Source organism: Eurosta solidaginis, chromosome 5, assembly GCF_040869045.1.
Source record: "Eurosta solidaginis isolate ZX-2024a chromosome 5, ASM4086904v1, whole genome shotgun sequence".
Classification (NCBI taxonomy): Eukaryota; Metazoa; Arthropoda; class Insecta; order Diptera; family Tephritidae; genus Eurosta; species Eurosta solidaginis.
Window position 1 is genome coordinate 273,628,240 of NC_090323.1, and position 14,368 is coordinate 273,642,607.

Here is a 14,368-nt window from a genome sequence, read left to right on the forward strand (position 1 = left end):
CGTATTATTCCATTACTTATTCGTTTATCAAATCTGCGCTTGATGTTTCAAATCAAATTTAAATAGCTATATAAATGTATATGTAAATCGATTTGATTTAAATGTGTTATGATCAATCGGAGGCTGACCTGAACTATTCATATATATGTCAATATATCCACCACGTTTAATCGGAGGTAAATACTTTGAACGATCGGAATGCAATTTTTGGCGTAAAATTAATTCCATTGTGCGCATTGTCTGTAATTGTAAATTGTACATAATACAAAGAGTTAAAAATACAGAGATACATACTTATGCAATTAAGGAAAAAAGGCCTATAAATTATCGAATATACATATATGTAGAAATGCAAATGTAAGAAGATGTAGCATGGGCGTATGCCAAACTATGGAAAGAAAACTTTCTATTTGTGCTCTGTTTAATGGCTATTACAATAAAAATTTCGCAGATCAACAACACTAATGGCCGGTTTTCAGCTAAATAAAGCCGACTATTTTCTTATTTACCTTTTTATTCTAAGTCAAGCATATATGTAAATTTCGTATTTGCAAATAACCCTACTCCTCATTTGTGCAAGATAACCTGTTGCGTTAACGTTGATGGGCTGTATATTTTGTTAGAACACCGAACGATTCTGTCAAATAAACTACCAGACAGCGTCAGCCGGGCATAGGGAAACCGGTGCACAGTCGCTTTTTAACGGAATAGGATGTTAAAATTAAAAAAAGAATTTAAAATACCCGAAAATCATTATTTTTCAGTTTGTCATGAACGAAAATGGGCTAAAAATTAGGGACTCCCTTCGGCTGTGCCAAAGTCCTCATACCATTCATGAATTGAACTTAGCAATAATCTTGTCCCATTCGTAATTACCGAATAAGTTGCTGCGTATGATGTGTAATAGATCGAAAACAAATGCACATACATAAGAGACATTTTCGATAAATATCAAATAAATAGTTGATTGGTAATCGTCACACAAAGTTTCACGGTTCTTGTTACATACATGAGATAACTGTGACAATGAAGCTCTTATCTGAACAATATGGAATATATAATATTGTTACGAATATTAGCAACACTAAGGGGTACTATCATCTCTAATGCGATGCTAAGCAGTGACTTGTATGCACATCAATAGATCAATCATTATGTCTACACATATGTACGTAATAGAGATATACGCCGCCGATAAACGCCGCCGCCGCCGCCGATTAGGGTCGTTTTTCGCACGCCGCCGCCGATTGTCAAAAGTATCGGCGCGGCGGCGTCTGGCGCGGTACTATATTTTCTACTCGTTTAGGACTGTTTAGGCCATTTATTGTTCAAGTCGAAAATTGGTCGGATATGGTCGACAGTGGTATCAACGGATGCGCATCACTGTCAGTTATAAGAAACTAATTGCGAAATTTAACTCTAACTGTTCAAAAGTTATTTAAAAAAACAGGCGTTTTCGATGTCAGCATAACACGGACTTTGCATCACCCAATTCACCAAGTTATTAAAACAAAACACTAAAAGAAACGTTATATAATAAATTTATATAATCACTTTGCATATTTTTTCCAAAAAAAAAAAAAAATTACCCAAGGCGTTTCAAACTGTTTTCAAGTTGTTAAAAAAAGCAAAAAAAGTGCTGATTTTTTTTTTAATTTTATATTGCGAATGGCTGAAAGAATAAGCGAAATCAGTGATGCAAAATCCTTTAGTAGGTTCTAGAGGCATAAACACTCCTTTGAAATGTTTTTTACCTCATACTTAATTTGAGAATATATGTACGTATGAGAAGGGTTTGAAAAATCACTTGGGCTTACATTCAAACATCTGTTGTTTATTTGCGAAACTATACAATAGCGTCTGAAATGTTAATTTTAATTTTAACACTTCATCCTTCAACATCCAAGTCTCCCGGTTTGACATAAAGTTGGCGGCCCTATTCAAAACTATTTCCTTGGAGTTAATTACATTGATTTTAGCCTATCAACCAAGTTTAAATATCACCTACACGTACGGCTCCTTTTACAAATGTGAATACGTAGGCACATATATTTACCAGGTGAGGCTTTGTCCTTCGCAAGAACACTCAAAGTGGTGAAGCAAAAGCTTTCCCAAGACAGTGGAAAAAATGACCGTGGGTGCTACTACCCTAACGAAGTGGACAGTCGAGCTAGTCTGAAAACTGCAGCTACGCGGCCATCCATAATGAGCTCTTATATCATTAGGTCGGAAAACAGCAGTAAACATCATTCAACTTAAAATCGGTCGACTTTCATTCTAAAATATCGTTTTGATTTAACAAAGACTATTGAAATCAATGATGTGAACACAAACGTCTACAAACTCTGGTCTACATTTTAAAAATTTTATCCAGGGTCCTTGTAAAATTTTAATTATGTAGATGCGCCGAGGATTATACGATTTTCACCCATTACGCAATGACGGCATCCTTGGCCGAACTCCCCACGTTTCAATTTGTTTCTCTGGTGTAGCTCGGCAAAAGCATCCGTTGGAAAGTCTTCGCAGCTACACCTAGAGCTTCTAGGAAAATGACGTCGACGAAGGTATGAGTTCGAAGTCGCAGTCCTATAGCTTCTGTGCTGGCATATGGTGTGAGGGTCAGAAGTCCTGGTAGCGACTGGTGGTCGGCATTGCTACTGTTCGCACATCGGGAATTGTAGCTCTTAAAAACAGCCGAAAAAACTGGAGGCGCCCTGTGCCACGAGTTTCATGAGTATTAATAGACCATTAATAGCAACCGTAAGTCAACTTTGTGCGTGGCCGCCAAGGAGTCACAAATGATTTAAAGAATTTGTGTTCGCGACGATTATTAGGAGTTAACCCTAGGTGAAACTACGCTTTGCACGGGATATGCAGAAAAAAGTGTGGCTATTTTATGTATCTCTATTTCTTTTCAGCAGACGCAGCAGTACCAATTCCAAAGACCGGGGCTAGGTTCGAAGCCTCTCTGGAGCAAGTGAACGAGGGACAATCCCTCCGCAACAAGCTACTCCTGAAAATGTTTGAAACAGTCTGCGAGATCTTGAGGCAAAAACCTCGGATCTTTCCGAAATGGCCAACACGTTGATTTCCTTAAATACATACAAGCAAACCCTTTCATAAATACTATTTTTTTAAATCGAAAAATCAAGCTTTTTAAAGTAAGAACACCGGCGTACGCCGGCGCGCCGCACACGCCGTATATAATAGAGCCTGGGCCGCCGCCGCCGATTACGTGATCGGCGTAAACCTCTAGTACGTACACGCAGCGGAGAAGAGAAGCACAAACTCATGCAGATATCTTATCTGAGATGCTCCCAAAAGTATGTAATTATAATTGTGGAAGTGTCGCTCACAAATACACGCGCATATGAGAAGCTATACACGTGCATCTGTAGTTATAATTTTATAGCAGTAACTAAGTAAATTCTGGAAGCGCCAGAAGATGCAACGAGAAAATCATAGAGTATAAAAGGCAGCAACAGTAGAGGCGCGACAATCAGTTGGATTTAAGACGCTATCTGGCGAGTGTTATTTTGAAAGTAGCCTAATAAAGGCCATTTTGCATTATTGAATAGTGGAGTTATTTATTCAACAATTTAGTGATTCGAACGTTAGTACAAGATTGCAAATAAGAGGAATTGCAGTAAATTCGTTACAATTGGTGTCAGAAGAGGAATTGTTGAATAAATTCCGAAGACTTCGAATAAATCTTGGACATGGCAAAGTTGAGTGAATTGACGATCCAGCAACTGAAGGAGGAGTTGGAAGTCCGTGGATTGGCTACTTTTGGCAATAAATCCCAGTTACAAAGACGACTAAGTGTAGCTATGGTATTTGAAGGAATCAATGCTGAGGAGTATGTCTTTCATTATGATAGCGACAAAACAACAACAAAAATGGAAGAAAAACGAAACACCGCAGACAGTGACGAGTACAATATCTGCACAAACATCGATAATGGCATCTCAGCTGGAGTCACAGGAGGCACGCACTTCAGAAATTTTATTTATTTATTTATTTATTTACAGTCTTGTAGACTTAATTTCTTAAATTTCTAAAATTACATCTATGAGATCTCTTTATGTTATTGCAATTGATTTTTGTGTTTACATCATTAAATTATCTAAAAGGCATTGTTTTGCAGTAATTGAACAATAATTTCTTAAATTGATTGCTATTTCGACATTGTTTTATATCATTTGGTAGCTCGTTGTATTCTCTTATTCCATCGTAATATATATTTTTTTTGTCGAATTCCGATCTTACAGCTGGCAAATGAAAATTGTTTCTATTTCTCGTTTGATAAGCATGGACTTCATTATTATATAACACGCGGTCGTTAAAATATGTCGGCAGGTTACCTAGTTTGATATTATGTATAAATTGTAAAGTGTAGTAAACAGTGAGTTGTTTTACACTCAGCCAATGTAGGCTATTAAGCATTTCGTGTATTGGAGTGTCATATCGTTTTTTGAGGATGAACCGCATAGCTTTATTTTGCTTCACCTGTAGTTTTGTAATGCTCGAGTCCGCTAACGTAAATAAAATTGTAGGGCAATATATGAAGTGCGGCTCTACAATAGACCTATAGACCATTGTTTTGTAATATTTGCTCACGTGCTTGCACGTTCGGAACATAAATCCAATTTTTTTTTGATATTTTTGCCTCTATATATTTCAGATGCCCATCGAACTTGAGTTTCTCATCAATTATTACTCCTAGGTATTTCATTTCATCAACCCTTTGTATAGTACTATTTGCCATTTTTAGGGTAATATTGCCTTCTGTTATTTTTCTCCTCATGATCATCCATTTTTTTTTTCAAAATATAGTTTTAACTTATTTTGGCACAACCACTTATATATAGCATCCAAATCCGCATGCATTTTGGACACAGCTTCTATCTCCGTTGGACAGCTTATTGTCAATAATGCATCATCAGCGAAAAGTCGTATGTTGCAATGGCTAAGACAGTTTTTAATATCGTTTATGTAAATAATGAACAAAATTGCTGCAAGTAGAGATCCCTGCGGTAGACTTATTTCAACGTCTATTTCGGGCAACTGTGCATTTCTGATTACTGTTTTTTGTTTTCTTCCAGTAAGGTAGCTTTTAAACCAATCAAGAGCCGTATTTCGTACTCCTATTCCTTTTAGCTTTTTCAACAGGATAACCCTGTAAATTGTTTCGAAAGCTCTTTTTAGGTCTATGAAGACCGAAACTGTTATTTGTTTTTTTGACATGGCTTCTTTCCATTCCGTTATTACCAAGTTTAGGGCAGTTTCACAAGAGTGTTTAGACCTGAAGCCCGATTGCTCATGTATTATAATTTTCTCATTGTTCCGGTACCCTAGAAGCTGGTCCTTCACGATTTTCTCTATAATTTTTTCATCGCTGGGCAACGTATTAATGGGCCGTATTTCCTCCGGTTTTTCCGTCCCTTTGACTTTTTCAACTGGTACAACTGTTGAGATTTTCCAGCTTGTCGGAAAGACACCTTTTTTAAAGCTTTCATTGATAATACACGTATATGCGTATCCTAAGTATTCCATACTGTCTTTAAATACACCTTCAGATGCCAGCTTCTTTCCTCCGTACTTATTTTTTAAAGTCGTACTTGTTCTCATGAGCTGTTCCACGTTTATTTGTTTAAATTTAAATACACTTCTAATACTATCCTCTGGGGTTTCATCTGGTGTAGTTGATTCAATATTATTGCAAATTGTTCTTATGCTCTCGACGAAGTAAAGGTTTAGTTGGCTTGCAATTTCATAGTCTTGATCAGTGATCATATTATTTATAACGATGCGTCGCAAATTTCATCCCAATTGGAAGAACAGAAGACATATGTGTCATCTCAACTGGAAGCGCAAGAGGCACGTATATCTGGAATGTCGACACAAATTTCGGAACAGGTATCATCGCAGCTCTTTGCGAAACTGGAAGAGCAGGATGCAAACATTTTACAACTCGAGGACAAAATTTATGCCGAGATAGCAGTTTTGAAAGTTACAACTAAATCGCTCAACTGTTTCAACGAGTAATCCAAAGGTAGAAACACCATCCTTTGACGGTTCATTTCCTTTCCAGGTCTTTAAGATACAGTTTGACAAGACCGCAGCAGTGAACAACTGGAATGCTGAAGATAAAGTTGCAGCTATATTCGTAGCATTGAAGGGGCCAGCAGCCGAAATCCTACAGACGATTCCTGGAGGAGAGCGGAACCACTAGGAAGCATTGATGGCCGCTGTCGAGAGACGTTATCGAAGGGAGCATAGAAAACAGATATACCAAATTGAGTTGCAAAACCGTCACCAAAGAGCGAATGAGACTTTGCAGGAGTTGGCCTCGGATATTGAAAGATTGGCTCATCTCGCAAATGCGGACGCACCCGTGGAATACACCGAGAGGGTAAAAATACAGAGTTTTATAAATGGCATACGGGACGTGGAAACGAAGCGAGCTACATACGCAAACCCAAAGCTGACATTTGCTGAAACGGTATCACATGCATTGACTCAGGAAACTGCCTCCCTATTGAGTAAACCAGCATATAAGGCTCATCGTGTGGAAGTAGAAAGACCAGAGTGGGTAGACACAATTTTGGTAGCATTGAAGGGTACGCAGCAGAAGAATACTGATGCAGTCAAATGCTTTAAGTGTGGAAAGCCAGGGCACATTGCGCGTTATTGCAATACCAACCCTAACAGTTCCAACAATGTGGGTGGTCGTAAACGCAGAGCTGAAGGAGATGAGCAGATCTCCCAGACCAATCAATGGTTAAACTAAAGCGAGTCAGCCGCAAGGGGCGACAGCTGGCTCCCTCAATTGAATGCCGCATAATCTCTATCTCACAAATTGGAAGAAGGTCAAACAATCTTACTGTCGGAGGACATGTGGATGGAAAGGAACGTTTACTGACTGTAGATACGGGTGCATCTCATTCCTTGATCCGATCTGATTTGGTCAACAGGAGAGTAAAGCCATTACCTGGAGCAAGATTGCGTACGATTACTGGCGAGTGTAACCAAGTCCACGGAGAAGTGGTATGTGAAGTCTTAATAGGGGAGGTCATGGTTCTACACAAATTCGTTGTAGCGGAGATTATTGATGAAGTCATATTGGGAGTGGACTTCTTAGTTGACCATGACATCAGGATCGACATGCAGAGAAGGATTATGCGTTATAAGAACCAGGATATACCACTTAACTTCAGTTTGGCGAAAGGGTTCAGTAGTAATCGGGTATTGGTGGAGAAGACTCGACAAAGACCACGAAAGTCAAAGGCAAAGGTTGATGGATCGAATGGGCCAAATAAAGCGAAATCAGAAGTACCTGCGAGAGAAACACTGGCATTGACAAAAACAAATGGACGCACAAAAACGAAGGAACGAATTTTCTAGAAAGAATACAAGGGTGGTTTGAAGCCAGCGCACACTACTGTTGTGAAACGTCAAGACGTCCTGATGATACAAAGTCAATCCGTCAAGATCAAGCTCTGCGAAGTAGTTCTTCATTGGCCAAAGAACAGAGTGTGAGGGAACGGCTCAGGGTAATGAGTAGTAAGATGAAACACTGGCATGACAAGAACTTTAATTCGGAAGGTTTCTTGGAGGGAGATTTGGTACTGCTATATAACCCTCACTGGCGGAAAGGTGTTCCATCCAAATATCGGTGCAGTTGGATTCCCAACAGAGTTGTGAAGAGGATCAGTGATGTCATCTACCGCATACAAACAATTGGGAAACCACGAAATAGAAGGATGGTTCATTTGGAGAGGCTAGCAGCGGTTAGATCGAGAGATTTGTCTGATCGGGACGATCAGACTTAGGTGGAGGGCAGTGTTACGAATATTAGCAACACTAAGGGGTACTATCATCTCTAAGGCGATGCTAAGCAGTGACTTGTATGCACATCAATATATCAATCATTATGTCCACACATATGTACGTACACGCGGCGGAGAAGAGAAGCACAAACACATGCATATATCTTATCTGAGATGCTCCCAAAAGTATGCAATTATAATTGTGGAAGTATCGCTCACAAATACATGCGCATATGAGAAGCTATACACGTGCATCTGTAGTTATAATTTTATAGCAGTAACTAAGTAAATTCTGGAAGCGCCTAGAAGATGCAACGAGGAAATCATAGAGTATAAAAGGCAGCAACAGTAAAGGCGCGACAATCAGTTGGATTTAAGACGCTATCTGGCAAGCAATAGTAGTGTTATTTTGAAAGTAGTCTAATAAAGGCCATTTTGCATTATTGAATACTGGAGTTATTTATTCAACAGTTTAGTGATTCGAACGTTAGTAGAAGATTGCAAATAAGAGGAAGCGAGGATAAGCGTTTTTTTACGCGCAAACGAAACGTATACGCGTGTAAAAAAAACACGGCTAATAATGCACATACAAGTTGCATGAAAAAAAAAATATTTTCGTTTTTATTAGGTTGGCATGTTAAATTATTTTTTACACTTCACCATAATATTAAAAGGAATTTTTTTATTCATAACCAAACATTTAAAATGTCAAAGAACTGCCAGACAGACGAATAAACACGTTGAGCAAACGTAGCGAAAATATTTTTTCTCAGTAATTTGACTTAAAATTCCAACCGTTGAGTGGATAGTTTCTACTCAACGGTGCGTTAGGAAAGTTATCACTCAACCATGGTTCAACTATATGGTTGGCTCATCTGTACAAAAACAAAATATGTCTGTTCAAATTGTCAAAATCTGTGTATTGGTGTTGGTGCGAATGGTATTGAATGGAAACATAAAACTTAGCAGTTTTTGTATGTGTAAGAAAATGTTGCCAATGTGTTAGTTTCATTTTGAGTTTGCCATCTCCTTTTGACAATCCCATCGACCATGCAATGAAATAAATAAAATCAGCTGATGAGATGAGCCAACCATATAATTGAACGATGCACTCAACGACTGTTCAAGATTTGTGTTTCCTGAAAGCGCCTCTGGTTTTGCGGTGAAACCCACGCATATGACAACTTTGCCATGTGTTTTTCGCAGATATATTGAAATACCCTCCAGGAAAAATTTTAAAAGTGTTGGAACCAATAGCCATGGGGTTACGCTCCTTTTTAAAAGCAATTTCTGCATGTGGTGAATGTGAACAAAATTGTTTTTTGCTTCCGCTGCAAAAATTTAAATTTGTTGGTTAGGGCCTTTGTGAACTAAGCTAACGCTGTGCAGGGCCTGGCAAAGTTAACATAGTCATAACCATGGTATAAATATTACCAGGTAAAACCATTTACTCTTCTTGGCGCCAATAATGGTTTTTTGATTTTTAAAAAAAAATTTAAAAGCACTCTCTTAAACTTTGTGGAAATGCCAAACCAAAGAAAATACAAATAAAATTTTTGGTATGACATTTTTCACTTCATTTAATGCCAAAAAAATAAAATGCTTATGAAATAAGTGAAAAAATATTTCGAAAAGTTTTGAAATCGGTTTTTATGTATATGGCAAAAAAATGAGTTACCAATATAATGGATGCCTCAACACGTCCTATTTTTGCAAAGGGACAAAAGAAAGGGCCTTACTTCTTAACCTCGTCTAATTAAGAAGCGAATGTTGGAGAACACCCTTATTTATTTTTCATTCATCGTTCTTTACTTGGTTGATACGTCTTTAACCCTTAAATATGCTAAAACTTCACTTTATAAGAGATCAGCAGTCTCAAGTGTTCTCGCTACTGCGGAAAAAATAATCTTGGAGGTATTCTTCACTTTGTTTTGGTCCTTTACCTCGCCGTTGGAAGATAAATTTTTTAATTGCCGCTTAACCATTTAGGAGATGCTCGTCGTTGGGTGACAAGTCACTCCTAACCCTGTTCCGCGATAAATGACGCCAACATGGGGCCCCAAGAGAGATCAAAGTCTTCCCCCACCTGCTTCTCCGAACCCAGTGGAGATCTTCCCATAACTTACCCACGCCAGCAAAAACGCTGTAGCTCTTCGCAGCCTAGCTAAACATCATCGTCCAGTTGGAGTATGATTGTTCGTGGAGGCTGAATTGACGGGCTGAACGGTCAAATTCTGCCGCCGTGGTGTAGAGCTAGTGTGTTGGCCTATCCATGAAAAATTTTTCAGAAAATTTTTATAAATGGTATTGATTGTCCCTCGGCATTACCTTGGGACCAAAAGTTCGCCCGAATTAGCAGATAAATTTTTGGGTCGGCACAAAACATGTATTTAGGTGAGCCAGTTCGTAGAAAAACGGATACACGATAAGTAGCCTTCGATTTAGATGGAAAGCTAGACCTTAATCTCCTCAGATATATATCACACCAAATTGTTATTATTAGTAGATATGTATCTCTTCCGTGTACCTTCGCGGTAAGTCGGGGTTTAGAACGCAAAAATATATGGTAATTCTATACGAAAGCATGACACTGGTAATACGTGTCCAAAAATACCAAGAGGGGTATCAAAAGACTCGCATTGACCTCGACAACAATAATCCGAAGGCGGAAAATAAAAATTGTAGATCGTTCAAAAGATATTAATGAAAAAACGAAAAATGACCCCGGAGTGCTCCGAATCCGAGGGTGGGTTCCATAGTATTTTTGCGCAGAACACGTTTCTGCATTGGCGGCCTATGGCCGCGCTTATAAAAAATTACCTTGGGTGGGTCCAACACCGGTCTGGAGACCAAAACTATATCCGCGGAAAACACCTATGTTCACAATTTTTTTTGTGGGTACCACAAAATCATCAAAATTACAACAACCACATGAAAAGTTTCAAAATTTCTTTTGTAAATATCTCTTGACAGACCCAAAATCTTTCGGATTCGCGATCCTGGATCCAAAACACATCTGTTGATACCCCTCTAGATAATTTTGGACGTGTATTAAGAGTGCCACGCTGTCGTATAGAATTACCAAATATATTACAGTTTGTTATATTTTTGTTATGAAAACAACTCCAAAATAAAAAAATAAAAATCTGAGAGCAGTGAGAATTTTAAAATTTTTTTAAACGTCATTTCGGCTCTCACCGGTTTTACCTTGTAATATTTATACCATGGTCATAACCATATTATTATTTATCCATATCAATTGGCATCGTTTATTGGTGTCTTAACCTAAAATATGTGACAATTTTATATAAAAGAAGAAAATGCAAAAAATTACGAACAAATTCTACAAATAGTAAGCCATTTAATCAAAACCATGGTTGGCTCATTTCTACAGCAACAACATACCTTTGCTCAGATTGTCAAAATCTGTGTGTAGGTATTGGACGAATGGAACGGAGAGAACACATAAAATTTTGCAATTCTTGAGTGATGTGAGAAAATAATGCGCGTAGATTTGATGCATTTACTAAAAAAATAACTTAAAGTGATGTGAAACTATTTTTCAATAAAAAATTTATCACCACGGCAGTAAATAATTGTTAATGTGTTGGTTACATCTTGCGTTTGCCATCTCCCTTTGATAACCCCTATGGCAGTGAAACCAAAAAAAAAGGTAATTAGCTGATGAGATGAGCCAACCATATAATTGAGCTTCTTTTGGTACGTCATCCGACATTGTTGCGACGTGTTTTAACTGCAGACCATTGTGTGAAGCATTAATACTTCAGTTTTTTTAAGGGCAAAATCCTTAGAGAAGCTGAAGTATTAATGCTTAACACAATGGTCTGCAGTTAAAAAACGTCGGATGTCCTGCCACAAATCCGATATAATGTATGGGTTTTTATACATTATAATGTATGGGATTTTTTTTATAATGAATAAAATTCCATACATTATATCGGATTTGTGACATGGCTTAAAGAGGTAATGTTGTTGTGATAACGATAAAGACACTCCCGAAGGCTTTGGCAGTGTTATCGATGTTGATGGTCCTTTGTCGGATAAAAAAAAATAAATGTAAGGCGCGATAACCTCCGAAGAGATCTAAGGCCGAGCTTCTCTTCCAATTTGCGTCGTGCTCCTCTTGATTTTCCCTACAAATTGGCCGGACGGGACCTACATGTTTTATGCCGACTCCGAACGGCATCTGTAAGGCAGATGAGTTTTCACTGAGAGCTTTTCATGGCAGAAATACACTCGGAGCGCTTGCCAGTCACTGCCGAGGGGCGACCCCGCTTAGAAAAATTTTCTTCTAATTGAAAAACCTTATTTCTAAAATTTTGCTGTTGCTTTGCCCGGGAGTTGAACCCAGGGCATACGGTGTGATAGGCGGAGCACGCTACCATCACACCACCACGGTTGCCGCCTTTGTCGGATATAGATCCTATATATCATGGTTATTAGCTAATGTTGTTGTAGTTGTAGCAGTGCTTCGCCCCATCCAAAAGGTGCGACCAATCACAAATAGTCATCAATGTCCTCTAACGAGAGTCCAAGGAAGCTTGTTGTTTGAACAGGGGTGGACCATAATGAGAGGGGTGTTAGAGGCGTTGGTTCCACATTACAATTGAAGAGATGGTTGGTGTTGTTAAAATATGAGTAAATTCAGCTATCATATGAGAGTAAATATATATATGTATACATATGTATGAATGTATGCATGTATAAGAGAAATCAATTAGATACTATACAAAGTGAACTTGCATATTGGAATCAGTGTTGCCAGGTGATGAAAAAACAAGAAGCTAGATTGGCAAAAAAAAAGGTTAGAAAAAGCTAAATTTAAAAAAAGAAAGAAGCTAAAAAACGGCCAGAAATTTGTTTGGTTAATTCATAAAATTTTTTTTTTCCAAAGGGGGGGGGGGGGGAGGGGGGGTGGACATCAGAATTCGTTTTAGAGGTATGGTTCCTTCGGCAAAGTTTCTTATTTTGATCCCTAGAATACGATTTTCACAGAACACTGAGCGATTTTTAAATCGACCCGCCCTAGTGTATATACATAAAAAAAAATATTACAAACTAATTATTTATATAAAATATTCCCCGCCTGAAGAATCAGAAGAGCTTAAGTCTGCGTATAAAGTTTGGCTATTTACCATATGAGATCATCGGTAATTTCAAAATCCTTACAACATTTAGATAAGCGTTTTAACGAGCATCTAATATTAAGCAGCGCATTAAGCATTTTAATTTTTAGTTTGTTCCTTAATTTAGTTTTCAGAATTTTCAAGCCACTAAAAATTCTTTCAACCTCCGCGTTACTGAGTGGTAATACTAAAAAACTTAATATGATTTCGACAAGTTCTAAAAAAGGAGGTTCGTTTAATGCATTTTTATGTTCTCGGACCTCCGACCAAAATTCCATGGTGGAGTGTACTTTTTTCCATTGTATTGTTATAAGTTTTCGCCACTGCAGCTCTATTAATGCTATTTGACTTGAAGAATAACTACACTTCTCTTTTTCAAAGTAAGAAAATACATCTGGCTTTGAAACTTTCAACGAATTTTCAGCAGAAAAAGAATTAATCTTTTGTAGAGAACTCATATTATTAGGTATTAGGTGTTCACAGGAACTATTGAAATTATTTTATTTTAGAAATTATTAAAAATACATTTGGAGTAAAAAAGGCTAGAAAAAGTCTCGAAGCTAAACCCAAAATTTCGAGGCTAAAGGCAAAAAAAAGGCTAAATCTAACCTCGAAAAGGCTAACCTGGCAACACTGATTGGAATGACAGTTAAAAATGCAGTCATGCGGCAGTTACCCACCGACGTGTGCCGTACGTAAGGACGTTTGTCGTACGAAGCACGTTTGACCGAACTCTCAAGCCCGTAGGAATCAATTTGTACGTCCGTGTACATGTACATAACATATTTGTGTGTGTATTGTTTACAGATAAGCACTGTTGCCATTGACCATTTTGCATGTATGCTTATGGAAACATCAACTTTTTCCAATTTAATTTTTGATATTGTAAAAGGCCGGAATACATATTAAATAAGTATAAATAGATTAAATATTTATAATCAGCACTTTTACATAATTATTTCGAATTATTTCCACAATTTTTCAAACTTTAATTAGGCGTTTCTGCATAAAATCGTAAATGGTCAAAAATTAGCGCACAAGAGTTTACTAGGCAACTCTGTCTAGTGAGGGAGCGATCAGCTGACACGTTCTTACGGAAAAAATCAAAATTGTTTTGATTTCTACGTTCCGGGCTACGTACGTACGGGCGTTGCACGTCGGTGAGTTTTCGTTTACATTGCACACTCATAAGATAGGTCGTGTCAGCTGACACGTTTTTGGTACGTACGTTCGTGAGTAACTGCCGCATCAGTCGAATTAAGCTCCCGGCGAGACTGCACTCCTATTAGAATACGCAAGCAATATACATACATACTTTCCGATTTGTTAACACTTTATATTTAAATGTAGTGTACTGAATTACAATAAGATAAAGTTTGTGAATATACG

The 14,368-nt window shown here is 37.9% G+C and overlaps 1 protein-coding gene across 3 annotated transcripts in view; it reads right to left on the reverse strand.

The window, feature by feature from the left end:
- Positions 1 to 14,368, reverse strand: part of Sms (spermine synthase) — a 101,039-nt gene that overhangs the window by 72,376 nt on the left and 14,295 nt on the right. For 2 of the 3 annotated variants that reach the window (XM_067790837.1, XM_067790834.1), the window contains exon 2: positions 129 to 240. The exons of the other annotated variant lie outside the window; for it this stretch is intronic. In XM_067790837.1, the coding sequence (XP_067646938.1) occupies positions 129 to 240 (112 nt within the window). The remainder of the gene's footprint in view (positions 1 to 128; positions 241 to 14,368) is intronic. 3 annotated transcript variants of the gene reach the window in all.